Source organism: Mobula birostris, chromosome 4 (genome assembly GCF_030028105.1).
Source record: "Mobula birostris isolate sMobBir1 chromosome 4, sMobBir1.hap1, whole genome shotgun sequence".
Taxonomy (NCBI): domain Eukaryota; kingdom Metazoa; phylum Chordata; class Chondrichthyes; order Myliobatiformes; family Myliobatidae; genus Mobula; species Mobula birostris.
Genome location: NC_092373.1, coordinates 85,595,984 through 85,614,697, shown reverse-complemented (window position 1 = coordinate 85,614,697; position 18,714 = coordinate 85,595,984). Strand labels below are relative to the sequence as shown.

At 44.7% G+C, this 18,714-nt stretch overlaps 1 protein-coding gene across 3 annotated transcripts in view; it reads left to right on the top strand.

Moving 5' to 3' along the window:
- The window catches only part of kif1aa (kinesin family member 1Aa), a 503,440-nt gene that overhangs the window by 95,610 nt on the left and 389,116 nt on the right, over window positions 1–18,714 (top strand). For all 3 annotated transcript variants that reach the window (XM_072255712.1, XM_072255711.1, XM_072255713.1), the window contains exons 2-4: window positions 8,888–8,964; window positions 9,774–9,953; window positions 15,387–15,452. In XM_072255712.1, coding sequence (XP_072111813.1) covers window positions 8,888–8,964; window positions 9,774–9,953; window positions 15,387–15,452 — 323 coding nt within the window. The remainder of the gene's footprint in view (window positions 1–8,887; window positions 8,965–9,773; window positions 9,954–15,386; window positions 15,453–18,714) is intronic.

The window sequence follows — 18,714 nt, the reverse complement described above, 5'->3', positions numbered from 1 at the left end:
GTTGTTGCCAATTCGTATTAACTAGAGTCTGCCAGTGAAGAAATCGTGGATCCAGTTGCACAGGGAGGTATTGAGACCTGAATCTTGGAACTTAGTGATGAATTTTTGAGTGTTGATTGCTAGCTGTATTCAGCAAAGTGCATCCTGGCATTTGCATCTTCATAGCTCAGGTGTTCCAGAGCTAAGTGAAGGACCAGTGAAATGACATCTGTTGTTGACCTGTTGTGAAGGTAGGAAATTGGAGCTGATACAAATCACGCCTCAGGCACTTCATCACAGTGGACATAAGTGCTTCTGAATGATGGTCATTGAAACCTGTTTGAAGCAGGGGGTCATGTCAGACTGCCAAAGCAAGAGATTGAAGATGACTGTAAGTACTACAGTTAGTTGATTAGCACAGGTCTTCAGTACTCAGCTGGCTATGATGTCTGGGTCAGATGCTCACCCTCCTGAAGGATGCTGTCATGTCGGCCTCAGAGACACTATCACAGGACCATCGGGGGCTGTGGGGGTTTGTGAAGGTGCCCCCATGTTCTGTCAGTCAAAGCATAAAAGGCATTGAGTTCATCTGGGAGAAAAAACCTGCTGTTATTTATGGTCCTTGGTTTTTTTTTTGTAAGAGGTGAGGTATTCAAGTTCTGCCATTTGTTGAGCATCCCACTGTGATTCAAGTTTAGTCTTGAATTGCCACTTGACATATGAGATGGCATGCCAGCAGTCATAACTGAACCTCTTGTACTTTCCTGGATCATCATTGTAGAATGCCACCAGTCTAGCCCTCAACAGATTAGAGATATCTTGGTTCAGCCAGGGTTTCTGAATGATATTGTGGGATCACATATGTCCGTGACAACCGTGGCATGTTATTCAGCCCTCTGATGAGTTCTTGAGCGTGACTCAATCTACTGACTCAAACAATCAGAGATGCTACTCTGCCTCCTGTGACCATCAGCACAGACTGCATTATCCCATGGTTTTCCCTGAAGATATCTTGGATATCAGGTTGTATGTTGTGCTGTAAAGCTGCCAGCACTTCTAGGACTAATTTCAGTGCCCTTTCAACAACCAGAAGAGGAACCAGTCAGAATCCCCTAACCTGATGGCTGTATACAGACTGTAGAAGCAGCAGGTCTGTTGCAGTCCACGTTCCAGGGACTGCTGCATCACTTCAGAAGCAACGAGTTCTGCACAGTGCAAAAGGCCCATGTTCTCTTTCAGCCATTGCCTATCCTCCTCTTCTCCTCTTCTGTGTAGTTACCCCATAGTCATCAATCCCCCAATCTTTCAAAAGTTGATCTACCTCCTTTTTAAATACTTCTGGTGACCCGTGCTCCACAACTCTGTGGTAAAGAATTCCAAAGATTCACTGCAAGGATCTTATATGCTTCAATATGAACACCCTTAAGACTTCTAAACCTCAAGGAATGCAACTCAAGCCAGTTTTCAGGCAGTGAATCACCCCATGGTTGAATAGCCCAGAGAAGCATTCTAGAAATGTGTCAGCGATTGTGAGCAGGGAGTGGTGAGCATTATGAGAGGGTATTGACAGAGAATACATTGGAATCAAGCTATGCCCCTGGGGTAATAACAATGCATCAATGCTGTACTGGATCTGAATGGCTTTTCACCCTCTTTTTTTTCTCTTCCCTTTCCACAACCCATCCCTCTTACTTTGCTGGTTCCTGATAGGGTGGCAATTTCTAGACTGGTGGCAAATTTCCAATACCTCATGCTAGTGCTTATGGGACTTTCCGAATATAACTACCTAGTCTCACTCCCCTGCAGAAATGGAAAATTTCACAGCCACCTGTTTTGGTCTTTGTCAAGCAGACCAACCTGATATTACAGCACAATATAAACTCCAGGCTGTAATCTGCTCATCTTCCTGCTGCTCTTTTGCATTTCTTGGGCAGCCAAGCAAGTGAGCCTGAGCTGGTTTCATGTGCTCCGGTTTCAGATTGTAATCATACTATTTCCCAGATAAGTCTACTAGAAACAGTTTTTAGATTACTCCCAATAGTTATCCTTTAAATACAGCCTGAAAAATTGGCATCAAGCAGTACTTTAACTGCCAAATAAATACATTATATTCATTGTAAGTGCACAGAAGTCATAATATTGTGCATAAATAATTGCTGTGGTAGCTAATTTGGAGGTGCAATGGAAAATGCTATTTTTAAGAAGAGCATTTTATAAATGGAGCTAAATTTTTTAATGATTGTTTGTTCATTTGCATTCATTCCACCAAGGGGATTGGCTAACCTGACACAGGAAGACTTGAACTGATTTAGACTCTCAATACTTATAACAGAAAAGGTTTTTTAAAAGTCCCGTGTCACCTTGTTGACTTGAAATTAAAGCAAGTTCCTCTAAAATGTACAAGCAGAATTTAGATGTGAGATTCGGAGTGCTGCCAGTTAGACTCTTATTAGAATGCATAATTTGTGGCTTGGCTCGTCTAAGTGGTTACTGTCCATTCATTGCTGCAACAATACATCAGCCCATGTTGTGGCATGTTTTCTGTGAGTGAAACTGTTTTTCTAATTACTTACATACTGAGACAGGTTTCAAGAGCCCAATGTTAAAGAATTTTGTGGTGAAAAATACTTCATGTATAATCACTGCAATTCCAGTCTGTCTGCTATTTCATTCATGGCAGAGAAATATCTCTTCACGTAATCATGTAAAATGAGTTCCATTTTACATTGCTCCCCGAGTTTTATTTCGGTTATATTCACAATCTTCTCCAGCGTCTTTAAAGTGCATCAGCATTTTGCCATTCAGTTTCCATGGTAACCAATAGATTTTGCTTGTAGTGACTGTGATTTTCATAAAGCCACGACTGCATTCAGAACTAAGGCTGTCATCATCCTCCAGGTAGACGTCAGTCAGTGACCTTACTCTGCCAAGGTTAAGTTAATATCCTGAGATTAATCACCATTGATTCCAGGATATAAATGAATTGCAGAGGTGCAATGCAAGGCCTCCAAATGTATAAGTAGAGAATTTGTTTGCTCTTCAATATCATTGTTTGAGAGCTTCCCAGAAGTAAGAAGTTTTGAATTTGACACACAAATTCGTGTCTTTAGCTATAAACTTAATGTTGAAGAATACTAGACTACTGGGAGTGGAAAGCAGACTGTTGTTCAGATGTGCTCTTAAAATATATGTATAAAGTGCTTTTTACAGGCTCAATGTGTCCCAAAGCTCTTCACAATCAATTGCTTTTGAAATATAGTTGACATTGTTATGTAGACAAACATACTGTATAATAAGATTTCACTGGTGGTAATATCCTGTTCAATATTAAATCAAAAGGTCAGGAATTGTGTTTTTGAATAATGGTAGGTAGGGATAGGTTACAGCTGCTGATGTAACGAAGAGATAATTTTTTTTTCTCTGCGCAGTACAGAAAGTGAGATGCCAATTTGAATCCCAAGGTGCTGGGGATTGGAGGGATGGTGTAGACATGCTGTATGATCCCAAGGTCCTGGGGATTTGAGGGACGGCATAGACATGCTGTATGATCTCAAGGTTCTGGGGATTGGAGGGATGGTGTAGAAATGCTGTATGTTTATGTTAGCTTTGTCATTTCTGGGAGAGAATTTCAAGCCAGAAACAAATAAAATGGACACCTGCAGTGTGGGATCAAATTGTGACATTCACCAGTTTAGCTACTGAATTATGATCATCTCTAATTAAATTACAAGGAATGGATTACTAGAAACATAGAAACATAGAAAACCTACAGCACAATACAGGCCTACAAAGTTGTCCCAAACATGTCCCTACCTTATTGAAGGCAAGTTTTAAATTAGAGATGGATCCCTACTGGGAACTCTGAGTACATGGTGGGCAAACTCCCCAAAAAGTGAAATGATTGACACATGTGGGTTAAAATTGACTCACTTCTGTCAATCATGTCTCCTTATTCACTTGTGGAAATACCTGTACTAGCTATTTGCCTTAATCCTTCTTGACTATTACAAACATCAGAAAGTTTATCTCTGGTGATTGATCTTGTTGGTTAGCATCACCTATAAGGAAGATATTTATTCCACATTCATAAAATACTCTTCAGAAGAGGTGAGGAGTTGCCTTGAACCACATTGTAGAGAAACTTCCACAGTGCTAAACACAGGGAGTTCAAGATATTTCACCCAATGATACTGAAGGAATGTTGATGTATTTCCAAATCAAGAAGGAAAAGGATCCAGTGCTTTCCCGGTGCATATGATGAATAAACTCTTCTCAGGCTTCCAGCCGGGTGCAGGTATCGATTATAGCTGACGTTTCAATGATGAACCCTGTCATCTTCTTCAGGGATGATGCCTGGGCATGTCTATTCCGGTGATATTTATATCCCCATCGTCTATCCCTCCTGATTCGTTAATCCTCATCCAATTAGCTTTCCACTCTCCCACCTTGTTTACAATCAAATTCCAGTTCTTACTTAGAGTGACACCTTCATCTTTGTTGAATTCTTTTCCTCTTATGTTATTTCAATTGCTTCCTTTACCAGGCAGTCCCAAAAGCCATTGGCATGGCACAGTAGTTTTGTGCCAACAAAGCCAGTCCTGTGGCCATTGCACCTGATGCAAGGTGGAAACTGCAACAAGAAGCACAGGAGATCTATCCGTTTGGGTTACATGGAGAAATCGGTGGTAGCAGAATATTTCAATCGCAAAGGCCATAAGGTTTCCTCTAGAAAACTAGAGGAAAAGAATTTTAACAAAGACGAAAGTCTCACTCTAAGTAAGAACTGGAGTTCAATTGTAAACAGCAGAAGCCTGATTGGATGAGGATTACCCAATCTGGAAGGACGGTTTACGGGGTATAAACACCACCAGAGTAGACATGCCCAGGCAACATCCCTGAAGAAGATGACAGAGCTTGTCATCGAAACGTCAGTTATAATCAATACCTGTTCCTGGCTGGAAACCCGATAAGAGTTTATTAGTCCAAATCATGATCTTTGAAGGGAAAAATTAGCACTTGCCCTGGTGCTGTTGATTATCCTTACTGCACTGAGGGTGTGCCAGTGATGGAGGTGGTAAGGTGGTGCTGGGTGCCAGTTAAATACCATGGATGGTATTCAGCATCCCAAGAGTGTCTGGAACTGCACTCACCTGCACAATTGAAAGGCTTTATGTCCTACTCCTGGAGAGCCTGCAAGGTATGGTTTATGCTTTGGGATGTCAGGAAGTGGTTCACTTGCCAGAGAATACCTAATCACCGACCTGCTTTTATAGGCACAGGATTTTTTGTGGTGGGTCAGCTAAGTGCATGACTATAGTAAACCATTGGATGTTTGTGTGAGGGAGCCGATGTTTTAGGAGTTGGTAGGTGGTAATTGTCTGACAGATGCCTATCTGCCTGTGGGTGCTGACTCCTTCATTATGTAAGCAATTGCATAGGGAAATGAACATCCCTACTTCTGACCTTTCCATGAAAGGCAGGTTGACAGTGAAGCAGCCCGAAACTAGCTCACTCCTGTGGTGACAAGTTGGGGCTAGAAGGTTAAGGTCCAACAGCCACAACCATCCTTGTGTGAGGCATGACTCTAGATAGTGGAAGTTTTTTTTTGGTACCAGTTGGACAAAAGTCATTCAAGTGCTCTCTTGATGTAAAGGACAATTATTCCCTCCACAGCCCTGGAATTTTGCGTCTTTGGGAAAGGCTGTGATGAATTCTGGAGCCAAAATTAACCATCATGTTATTGATATATACTTGATGCCATCAACCTCTACATCACTTTTCTGTGAAGTGACAGTATGTGATGAGATGGTGATTATATACTGTAGTTTTCATGAGAAGCACACTGGCTGCACTCAGCTCTTGGTTGCACATAAGTGAGGAGATGACACTCTACGTCTTGTCATGAGTAACAAGGTGAAGGTCTGTTCTTCCCTCTGGCCCCTCTTCATTGCCATTCCAGCGTTCCATAAAGATGACACCTGTATTTCTATTTTCCAAACTGCTAAGGAACTACCTTGTGAGTTGTAGCCAGCATAACAGGTAATCCAGCAGCTAATTCAGACTCTGAAAGATCCCATAGCAGTGATGAGGTAAATCACCAGAAAAATCTGCTATTTTGATGTTGGTTAAGGAATCAATATTGGGTAGATAACTTTCCCTTCTTCAAAGTACTGCCATGGGATCAGTGCAGACATTAGAGACAGTAGATGGGGCTGTTGGTCATCCAAAGGCCACTGCCACCGTTGAGGAACCAACTAGAGAGCAGGCTATTCTAGGCTGGGTATTGAGCAATGAGGAAGGGTTAATTAGCAATCATGTCGTGAGAGGCCCCTTGGGTAAGAGTGACCATAATATGGTGGAATTCTTCATTAAGATGGAGAGTGACATAGTTAATTCAGAAACAAAGGTTCTGAACTTAAAGAAGGGTAACTTTGAAGGTATGAGACGTGAATTAGCTAAGATAGACTGGCAAATGATACTTAAAGGGTTGACGGTGGATATGCAATGGCAAGCATTTAAAGATCGCATGGATGAACTACAACAATTGTTCATCCCAGTTTGGCAAAAGAATAAATCAGGAAGGTAGTGCACCCGTGGCTGATAAGAGAAATTAGGGATAGTATCAATTCCAAAGAAGAAGCATACAAATTAGCCAGAAAAAGCAGCTCACCTGAGGACTGGGAGAAATTCAGAGTCCGGCAGAGGAGGACAAAGGGCTTAATTAGGAAAGGGAAAAAGGAATATGAGAGAAAACTGGCAAGGAACATAAAAACTGACTGTAAAAGCTTTTATAGATATGTGAAAAGAAAAAGATTGGTTAAGACAAATGTAGGTCCCCTACAGACAGAAACAGGTGAATTGATTATGGGGAGCAAGGACATGGCAGACCAATTGAATAATTACTTTGGTTCTGTCTTCACTAAGGAGGACATAAATAATCTTCTGGAAATAGTAGGGGACAGAGAGTCCAGTGAGATGGAGGAACTGAGGGAAATACATGTTAGTAGGGAAGTGGTGTAAGGTAAATTGAAGGGATTAAAGGCAGATAAATCCCCAGGGCCAGATGGTCTGCATCCCAGAGTGCTTAAGGAAGTAGCCCAAGAAATAGTGGATGCATTAGTGATAATTTTTCAAAACTCTTTAGATTCTGGACTAGTTCCTGAGGATTGGAGGGTGGCTAATGTAACCCCACTTTTTAAAAAAGGAGGGAGAGAGAAACCAGGGAATTATAGACCGGTTAGCCTAACATCGGTGGTGGGGAAACTGCTAGAGTCAGTTATCAAAGATGTGATAACAGCACATTTGGAAAGCGGTGAAATCATCGGACAAAGTCAGCATGGATTTGTGAAAGGAAAATCATGTCTGACCAATCTCATAGAATTTTTTGAGGATGTAACTAGTAGAGTGGATAGGGGAGAACCAGTGGATGTGGTATACTTGGATTTTCAAAAGGCTTTTGACAAGGTCCCACACAGGAGGTTAGCGTGCAAACTTAAAGCACATGGTATTGGGGGTAAGGTATTGATGTGGATAGAGAATTGGTTGGCAGACAGGAAGCAAAGAGTGGGAATAAACGGGACCTTTTCAGAATGGCAGGCGGTGACTAGTGGGGTACCGCAAGGCTCAGTGCTGGGACCCCAGTTGTTTACAATATATATTAATGACTTGGATGAGGGAATTAAATGCAGCATCTCCAAGTTTGCGGATGACACGAAGCTGGGCGGCAGTGTTAGCTGTGAGGAGGATGCTATGAGGATGCAGGGTGACTTGGATAGGTTGGGTGAGTGGGCAAATTCATGGCAGATGCAATTTAATGTGGATAAATGTGAAGTTATCCACTTTGGTGGCAAAAACAGGAAAACAGATTATTATCTGAATGGTGGCCGATTAGGAAAAGGGGAGGTGCAACGAGACCTGGGTGTCATTATACACCAGTCATTGAAAGTGGGCATGCAGGTACAGCAGGCGTTGAAAAAGGCGAATGGTATGCTGGCATTCATAGCAAGAGGATTCGAGTACAGGAGCAGGGAGGTACTACTGCAGTTGTACAAGGCCTTGGTGAGACCACACCTGGAGTATTGTGTGCAGTTTTGGTCCCCTAATCTGAGGAAAGACATCCTTGCCGTAGAGAGAGTTCAAAGAAGGTTCACCAGATTGATTCCTGGGATGGCAGGACTTTCATATGGTGAAAGACTGGATCAACTGGGCTTGTACTCGTTGGAATTTAGAAGATTGAGGGGGGTCTGATTGAAACGTATAAAATCCTAAAGGGATTGGACAGGCTAGATGCAGGAAGATTGTTCCCGATGCTGGAGAAGTCCAGAACGAGGGGTCACAGTTTGAGGATAAAGGGGAAGCCTTTTAGGACCGAGATTAGAAAAACTTCTTCACACAGAGAGTGGTGAATCCGTGGAATTCTCTGCCACAGGAAACAGTTGAGGCCAGTTCATTGGCTATATTTAAGAGGGAGTTAGATATGGCCCTTGTGGCTACGGGGATCAGGGAGTATGGAGGGAAGGCTGGGGCGGGGTTCTGAGTTGGATGATCAGCCATGATCATAATAAATGGCGGTGCAGGCTGGAAGGGCCGAATGGCCTGCTCCTGCACCTGTTTTCTATGTTTCTATGTTTCTATGCTATCAGCATGACTCTTCACCATGGTTTGGATCTTGAGGGAGCTGCAGCCTGACGTTCTGATCCAGGACTCGGGGACTGGACCAGAATGTAATGATGCAAGTGCACATCATCACCAGACCGTGTGCACTTTGCTCCAATTCCCCAGTTACCCACTACCCACAGCCACGTTGGTCTAGCTGCTTTGAAGAAATGTAATGGAGAGTGTTGCTCTGTAGGGGAAGTGGTGCACTGGTAAACCTGTCCCCTCACTTGACTCTTTTTCCCTCTTGCAGCTATTGTTAACCCGAAGCAACCCAAGGAGGCCCCCAAGAGTTTCAACTTCGACTACTCCTACTGGTCCCACACCACGGTATGTAGCTCAGTAAGCAGGTCGCAGTACTTTCCAGACAGCCTCACACTATCACTCTGCGTTAACAATGTGGGATGATCGGATAGGATGTTTTTCAGGGAATGTTCCTTTGCCTCTAAACTCTGCAGTCACTATGTATTTCATCTGCTTGGAAAGGCTCCCTGGGAATTTCAATTCCTGTCCCCAGCTGATCCAGGAAGTGCTTTTAAACTCGCCCATTATTTGTGGAATGAGAAATTCCTGCACCAAACTACTTACCTGGAGCAAAGCAGCTGAATTTGCCCCAGACCCCATTTGCAAAGAGTCTACCCTACAGGTAGATGGGATATATTACTACAGCCTGGGATTCCTCATCAATCCCAGCTCATCCTCTTCTCCACCCTGGTTGGAAATGCCAGAAAACCATGGACAATCTTTTCCCCTGTGGTTAGATTCTCAATTGATCATTTGGTAACAGGGGAAAAGTTTTACCTCTTACTTGGGCTCACAGTACAAGCATTTCAATTGTGTAGGGTAAGTTATCCCAAATCCATCCTTTCCTGTAGCTGACTAGGGAGTGTTTGCTCGAATGAGATGACCGATTTTGGTTATAGTTTGATTTTCCCTCTGAGACAGATAGGGCTATGCTTAGGTACGTATCAAGTTTCTTGATACAGTGGGAGTTCAGAGCAAACATTAGGCCTCATCTCCTCAGTGTCTTTAAAAGACGACGTGGCCTGTTTTTGGGTGAAAGGATAGGAGGGAGTCTGAGAGGGAGGGACTGACAGAAGAGGGTAAGCAATGAACACCTCTTTGTTTCCCGGTTGCAGCCTGCCGATATCAACTATGCATCGCAGCAGCAGGTATACCGTGACATTGGCGAGGAGATGCTGCAGCACGCCTTCGAGGGCTACAATGTCTGCATCTTCGCCTATGGACAGACTGGTGCGGGCAAGTCCTATACCATGATGGGCAAACAGGAGAAGGAACAGCAAGGAATCATCCCCCAGGTAAAGAGCAAGCGTCTGCAAGCTCATCTGAAAGTGTTGCTATTCTTGTCAGTCAACTGTGTCACACTGTCCTCCACACACAGACTACAAGTTGTGTCTCACTGTCCTCCACACACAGACTACAAGTTGTGTCTCACTGTCCACACACAGACTACAGGTTGTGTCTCACTGTCCTCCACACACAGACTACAAGTTGTGTCTCACTGTCCTCCACACACAGACTGCAGGTTGTGTCTCACTTTCCTCCACACACAGACTACAGGTTGTGTCTCACTGTCCTCCACACACAGACTGCAGGTTGTGTCTCACTGTCCTCCACACACAGACTACAAGTTGTGTCTCACTGTCCTCCACACACAGACTGCAGGTTGTGTCTCACTGTCCTCCACACACAGACTACAAGTTGTGTCTCACTGTCCTCCACACACAGACTACAGGTTGTGTCTCACTGTCCTCCACACACAGACTACAAGTTGTGTCTCACTGTCCTCCACACACAGACTGCAGGTTGTGTCTCACTGTCCTCCACACACAGACTACAAGTTGTGTCTCACTGTCCTGCACACACAGACTACAAGTTGTGTCTCACTGTCCTCCACACACAGACTACAAGTTGTGTCTCACTGTCCTCCACACACAGACTGCAGGTTGTGTCTCACTTTCCTCCACACACAGACTACAGGTTGTGTCTCACTGTCCTCCACACACAGACTACAGGTTGTGTCTCACTGTCCTCCACACACAGACTGCAGGTTGTGTCTCACTGTCCTCCGCACACAGACTACAGGTTGTGTCTCACTGTCCTCCACACACAGACTACAAGTTGTGTCTCACTGTCCTCCACACACAGACTACAAGTTGTGTCTCACTGTCCTCCACACACAGACTGCAGGTTGTGTCACACTGTCCTCCACACACAGACTACAAGTTGTGTCTCACTGTCCTCCACACACAGACTGCAGGTTGTGTCTCACTTTCCTCCACACACAGACTACAGGTTGTGTCTCACTGTCCTCCACACACAGACTACAGGTTGTGTCTCACTGTCCTCCACACACAGACTGCAGGTTGTGTCTCACTGTCCTCCACACACAGACTACAAGTTGTGTCTCACTGTCCTCCACACACAGACTGCAGGTCGTGTCACACTGTCCTTCACACACAGACTACAGGTTATTGTCTCCCACATACAGACTACAGACTATGTTTCACTGTCTCCTACACACAGAGAACAGGCTGTGTCTCACTGTCCCTCACACACAGACTACAGGTTGTGTCTCACTGTCCTCCACACACAGACTACAAGTTGTGTCTCACTGTCCTCCACACACAGACTACAAGTTGTGTCTCACTGTCCTCCACACACAGACTGCAGGTTGTGTCACACTGTCCTCCACACACAGACTACAAGTTGTGTCTCACTGTCCTCCACACACAGACTGCAGGTTGTGTCTCACTTTCCTCCACACACAGACTACAGGTTGTGTCTCACTGTCCTCCACACACAGACTACAGGTTGTGTCTCACTGTCCTCCACACACAGACTGCAGGTTGTGTCTCACTGTCCTCCACACACAGACTACAAGTTGTGTCTCACTGTCCTCCACACACAGACTACAGGTTATTGTCTCCCACATACAGACTACAGACTATGTTTCACTGTCTCCTACACACAGAGAACAGGCTGTGTCTCACTGTCCCTCACACACAGACTACAGGTTGTGTCTCACTGCCCTTCGCACACCCAGAAAACAGGTGGTGTTTCAAGGTGTGTTTCAGTGTCCCTGCGTACAGACTACAGCCCGTGGGTGACTGTCCTCACACCGAGACAACAGGTGGTGGATCACTGTCCCCCACATTCACACAACAGGCTGTGGGTCACTGATATCATACACAGAATACAGGCTGTAGATCACTGTCCCCCACACCCAGAATACAGGTGTGGATTATTGATGCCTCATACAAATCCCACACAAACTACAGGCAGTGGATCGCTTTCCTGACATCCACAGTACAGGCTAGGGCTCACCGTCTATACACTCACTACACACCCACTATATAGATCTTGTTCTCAGTGCCACAAATCAGTCTCTAATAATTTCCAGTCTGCAGCTGAATTGAAGTGTGCACACATAACTCCGTGGTAACTTTACAAAACTCAGCACTGTCAGTTTATGCTTATGAACACAGACTCTGACCTTTTTTCTGTGTTTGGCTTTTACTGCTGAAGAGATAACCTGTGGAATTTGGTCAGTCGTTCGACCGGTTTCTGTGTACTTGTCGGCTGGCCATTCCCCCAGGCAGCAGGTCAGTGGAAGCAGAATAATCCCATGTGTTGACACGGCTGGGGTCTGTACAGTCACCCCTTCTCTCGCCCTGGGGCCCTCTCATGTCTGTGGAGCACATCAGCACCTCATTCTCAAAGAGGACAGTATTAAGTAGAAATCCCCATTCTAACTGTGCTGGTCTGGTTAAAAATGATTGCACTGTTAACATTCAGACAAATTTCACAACTTCCGGTGATATTAAACCTCATTCTGATTCAAGCCCATTTCTCGTAATAGCATTCTTCCCCAACAGCATGATACCAAAAGCCGTCCTGGCATCAGAATCAGAATCAGGCTTAATATCACTGGCATGTGACGTAAAATTTGTTAACTTAGCAGCAGCAGTACAATGCGATACATAATATAGAACAGAAAATTAAATAATAATAATAATAAATAAGTAAATTAATTACAGTATTGAATAGATTAAAAAACATGCAGAAAATAGAAATACTGTATATTAAAAAAAGTGAGGTAGTGTCCAAGGGTTCAATGTCTATTTAGGAATCAGATGGCATAGGGGAAGAAGCTGTTCCTGAATCACTGAGTGTCTGTCTTCAGGCTTCTATATCTCCTACCTAATGGTAACAGTGAGAAAAGGGCATGCCCTGGGTACTGGAGGTCCTTAGTAATGGACGCTGCCTTTCTGAGACACCGCTCCCTGAAAATGTCCTGGGTATTTTGTAGGCTAGTGCCCAAGATGGAGCTGACTAAATTTACAACCCTCTGCAGTTTCTTTTGGTCCTGTGGAGTAGCACCCCCCCCCCCCCATACTAGACAGTAATACAGACTGTCAGAATGCTCTCCACAGTACACCTATAGAAGCTTTTGAGTGTATTTGTTGACATGCCAAATCATTCAAACTCCTAATGAAGTATAGTTGCTGTCTTGCCTTCTTTATATCTGTATCGATATGCTGGAACCAGGTTAGGTCCTCAGAGATCTTGACACCCAGAAACTTGAAGCTGCTCACTCTCTCCACTTCTGATCCCTCTGAGGATTTGTATGTGTTCCTTCATCTTACCCTTTCTGAAGTCCACAATCAGCTCTTTCGTCTTATTGACTTTGAGTGCCAGGTCGTTGCTGCGGCACCATTCCACTTGTTGGCATATCTCACTCCTGTACACCCACTCGTCACCACCTGAGATTCTACCTACATTAGTTGTATCGTCCGCAAATTTGTAGGTGGTATTTGTGCTATGCCTAGCCCCACAGTCATGGATATAGAGAGAATAGAGCAATGGGCTAATCACACACCCCTGAGGTGCACCAGTGTTGATTGTCAGTGAAGAGGAGGTGTTAGTAGCAGTTGCTGAATAGTCTTCTGTAAGGTGCACTATGTCACACAAGTATTAAAACCGGAAACAGGCCATTCAGCGCCATGTGCCTGCTGTCATTCCTTAAGGTCATGTCTGTTCATTTGCCTCAGTGTTCCTTTCCCACATTCCCACCTCTCTTGATTCCCTTGGTACCTAAAAATATATTAAAATATATCACCAAGAGGCAATGCTATAGGAAGGCGGAATACATCATTAAGGACCCTCACTATCAGGACAGGCCCTCGTCTTGTTTCTGCCATCAGAGAGGAGGTAGCAGAAGCCTGAAGACCTACACTCAATGATTCAGGAACATTTCCTTCCCCTCTGTCATCAGGCGTCTGAACGGTGCATGAACACATCGTTATTCCATTTCTTGTGCTGTTTATTTGTTTTGTAATTTCTAGTAATTTAATACCTTTGCACTGTGCAGCTGCCAGAAGTCAACAAATTTCAGGTCACATTTCACTACAGTGATAATAAACCTGTTCCAATATTGTGTGTTTTGATTAAGACTCACAGCTCTACTGAATAGAGAATTCTAAGGAATTTCCAATCTCCATGTGAAGAAATTCCTCCTGTGTAGGAACACCCACTCATTACTTCAAGAAAGATTCTACTGTTTCTAGACATCCCAACTACAGGCAACACCATTCCTCAACCTGCCAAGCCTGAAAAGAATTTAATACTTTTCAGTGAGATCATCCTCATTTTCCGAACAGAAGAGTATGGACTGACCAATTCACTTGTATTTCTTCCAGTCGTGTTTGGGGGCGGGGGGGGGGGGGGGAAATGATGGTTAAAAAAGGTATGTATGGAAGAGAATAAAGTACAAGAATATAGCAAGATAAAGAAAATATGAGTTGCTTGGAAGATCCCAGACATGAATAAGTGAGGTAATGGATCTGTTCTGCTGGAGCCAAGGGGCCAAAATTCCTCCTTCTGTGTGGCTGTAACTCTAAGAAATGTTTCTCTGCCACTGAGGCTTCTGGATTATGAAAATGCCATTTCACCGAAACTGGAGTGATGAGTACCCATGTGGCTTGGCTCCCAGAGGCTATTTAAAGGTAGAGTTTGCCACATTACTCAGCCTTGGACTTGCGCTGGAGCAGCGCCCAACCCCCACAGCTCCGTCATGAGCGCTAGTCTCCGTAGTATCCAGGACACTTTCAAGAAGCGATGCCTCAACAAGGTGGCACTGATCATTAAGGACCTAGATCACCCAGAGCATGCCTTCTTCTCATTGCTACCATCAGGGAGGAGGGACAGGAGCCTGAAGGCACACACTCAACGATTCAGGCACAGCTTCTTCTCCTCTGCCTATGGATTCCTGAATGGACATTGAACCCTTGAAAATTTCTTCACTGCGTTTTTATTTTTATGTTTGCACTACTTATGTAATTTAACTATTTAACACACACACACATTTACTATAATTCACAAATTTTCTTTATTATGTATTGCATTGTGCTATACAGCTGCTGCAAGGACAATGAATTTCATTACATGCCAGTGATTTTAAACCTGATTCTGATTCTGAAAATAACACCAGAACAGTTTCCCCTGACAGGGCTACAGAATTAGCCACTGTTCTGGTGAGAGAGATAACACAGAAGCTGCATTGCAAGGAAAATTTGAGTAGTTTTTAAATAATAACACCTCCAAACATTAAACGCCTACTTCAGTCACTTAATCGTCCGTGATTTGCAGGCGCTCTGTAATTTTAGATAGGCTGTGCTCTGTTACTGATTCTATATTCTGATACTGATTTTGCCTTCCTCTTTCCCCAGTTGTGTGAAGACCTCTTTGCCAGAATTAATGACAGTGCAAATGCGAACCTTTCCTACTCTGTGGAAGTAAGTGTAAGGGAGGGGGGTACCACAGGGTGAAAGTTTCAAGGGCATTTTAGGAAGACTGCTGGAATCAGACTGGGGCCAATGCAGATAGGAAGAAGCCTAGGAGGCATCTGAGAAAGCATTTTTCACACCGAGGCTGCATCCATCTACCAGAGGGTATAGTGGAGGCAGGGACTCATACAATATTAAAGAAATATGGAGACAATAGATCTACTTGAACTTCCAAGTCACAGTAGGCTGTGGATCACGTGCTGATAAATGGGATTTGTATTTGATAGTCAGCATAGGCATAGTTGGTCAAAAGGCCTGTTTCTGTGCTGTATGGTTCAACGGTAATCTAATTGGGTGCTGATGACATAAGTGCCGTACACTCTCAGAACCCACATGTAAACCCTGAATAAACTTGATTAAAAATTTGCCTATTCCATTTCTAAATGGCCTTAATTGAGTGCCAGCTGGCAGTTTCATTCAGGATGATGCAAAGATAGTGGCGTGGGAGAATCCTCACAAAATTCTGAGTGAGACTGCCAGCTGGCACTGAATTCAGAAACATGTCGTAATTGCTGGACTTGAGGGAGCTATACTGTATTGAGATGCACCTGAACACTTGTGTGGTGGCAATATTGGGTCCTGATGAAGGGACTATTGTATGCAAATAACACCCAGCACTTGAAGTGAGCACACTGCAGAGATTTACATTTATGTAGCACCTTTGTCCCAAGGTGTTTTGCAGAGGCAGTATCACACAAAATCAACTGAGGTGAAGATTAAGGTTTTGGTAAGGAGTTAACCTTTAAAGAGAGGACGTGAGGTTTAGGGATGGTGGTCTAGAACTGCCTGAACAGCCGAAGTTTGAAGGGTAGGATGTTGACGTAGGAGACTGGAAATATATAAGAATCTGCCAGAGATTTGTGAGGCTGAAGGAAGTCACAATGGCAGTACTGTGTAAACAGTCAAGGACCTGATGTAGAAATTGTGGTGTTAGTGAGACACTCTGCGCAGGGATGTGGGTCAGCTTGAAGCTAGCAAGTTAGGACTTGGGCAGGGAGATTTGAATGAGCTGAAATTTTGGAATGCATAGGATAACAGGTTCATTGGAAGTCATTCCTGCCTGTGGCCATCAAACTTTACAACTCCTCCCTTGGAGGGTCAGACACCCTGAGCCAATAGGCTGGTCCTGGATTTATTTCATAATTTACTGGCATAATTTACATGTAGCCCCCCCCCGCCCCCCCGGCCACCCTCAGGGTCGCTCGGCTCGCTGTCGTCTAGGGAAACAGCCTCGGCCCCGGCAAACTGGGTAATTCGTTTGTGTTGTTGCTGTGTGAGGTGCCCCACCCCGCCCAAATAACAGACAATACACCAGATGCAATTAAATGATTTACAGTTTATAGATATTGCTGGAACTATATAATTAAAAGAGAATAAAATATAAAAGGACAATAAAAGGCGCCACACTTATCAAAGTTCAATCTCTTCGTGCACAAAAACCGTTGGAGCTCAAGGACCTTCTTCTTCACCCTGCGACCCCCTTGGACCACCTCGACCGGCCGCCTGGGACCAACAACAGTGGTCGACCAGACGCTCCACACGAGTCTGTCTCCGTCTCCTTACCGAACGCCCCGCTCAGGGTCCGACCCCGTTAGCGGACTCACAGCACCTCGTCCATCCTCTGTCTCGCTCTCCCGCCTTCTGCCCCAAAACCCCGCACATACACCAAAACCATAACAACTATCCCAATTGGTTAATAGCATCCTCTTATCACCCTCTAAACCAAAACAAGCTGCTAGCGCAAACTTTCTCAGCGTTTAACACAACAAAGCCGCATTCCCCAGATTAGCATAACAAAGACGCCATTTTAATTAGCCTCCGTAGTAACATAAAAGTCGAAACCCCCTTACACTCTCCCCCCACCAAATAAAGTCATGTCCTCATGACTTCTAAATAACTCGCCAATCAGTCCTGCAGACACACAACACACACATACACAAATACACACAGTGACAGTGTTCCCCAAACAGTGGACCTTACGCCCGTCCCACGGACGCTACATAGGCCAACCTATCTGGGAGCTTCTCAACCCTCCGAGACCTCCATACCCCCTCACCTAAACCCAAAAGGCTCAGACACTACTAGGGGTACCTCGGGCCTGCTTGCCAACTCCTCTGTCACTTAGGCCACCACTACAGCTCGGAGCCCCCTGTCCCGTGTCCGGGGCCCCGCCTCTCCTCCTTCCTGATCCTGCTGTAACTCAGACTGCCCACAGTTAGCCCTCCTAGCCAGAGAAGACACACTGAAAACTTTCCCCCCTCTTTCAAATAACTGACAGCTGTCACTATGGTGTAAGTGAACCTGACAGCTGTAACACCGTCACCAGCCCGCCTACTCAAACTTTCAACCAATCCCTGTCGCTCTCCCTCAACCGAGCACTGCCACTCATCTAACAACTGAGAGATCTGCTCCACCCACGTCTCGCACGCCTCCGCCCCTCTTGGGGTGGACACTATCCCAAGTGCCAGGCAGAGCCTGCCAGAGCTAGAACATTTATTCGCAGACTCTACCTCCAAATCAGACCACTCTTTCCTCTCTCTCCCAACCGCATGGACAACCTCGAGTGCCACCTCCAACTCGCCAATGCCAGCCTGAACTCGAACAAAGACCTCACCCACAACACATACAGCAATAACCAGCAAATAACCCACAGAGACACACATTACAGATTTAAACAGGGCACCCACACAGCATACCAGCAGACTCAATCCCGGTTTTTGAAGCAGATCTCCCCCTTCCCCTCTCACTTTCAAATCTCTTACTAGCTCTTCTTTCAGTTACTCCTGACGAAGGGTCTTGGCCCGAAACGTCGACAGTACCTCTTCTTAGAGATGCTGTCTGGCTTGCTGTGTTCACCAGCAACTTTTATGTGTTGTACCTGGAGTATTGTGTACAGTTTTGGTTACCCTATTACAGGAAATATGCAATTTAGCTGGAAAGAGTGCAAAGAAGATTTATGAAATGTTCTCAGGACCCAAGGGCTTTCAATAAAGGTCGAGGAGAAGTTTGACATGCTGGTACTTTATTCTCTGGAACATAGGAGATTGAGGGGTGATCAAATCGTGACAGGTGAATGCATACAACTTTTTTCCCCCAAGGAAAAGAAATCAAAAGCTAGAGGGGGTAGGTTTAAGCTGGGGGGGGGGGGTGGAGTTTAAAACACTGCATTCGGGAGGCGGTGAGAAAAGTGATATGGGGGAAGAGGGAACTG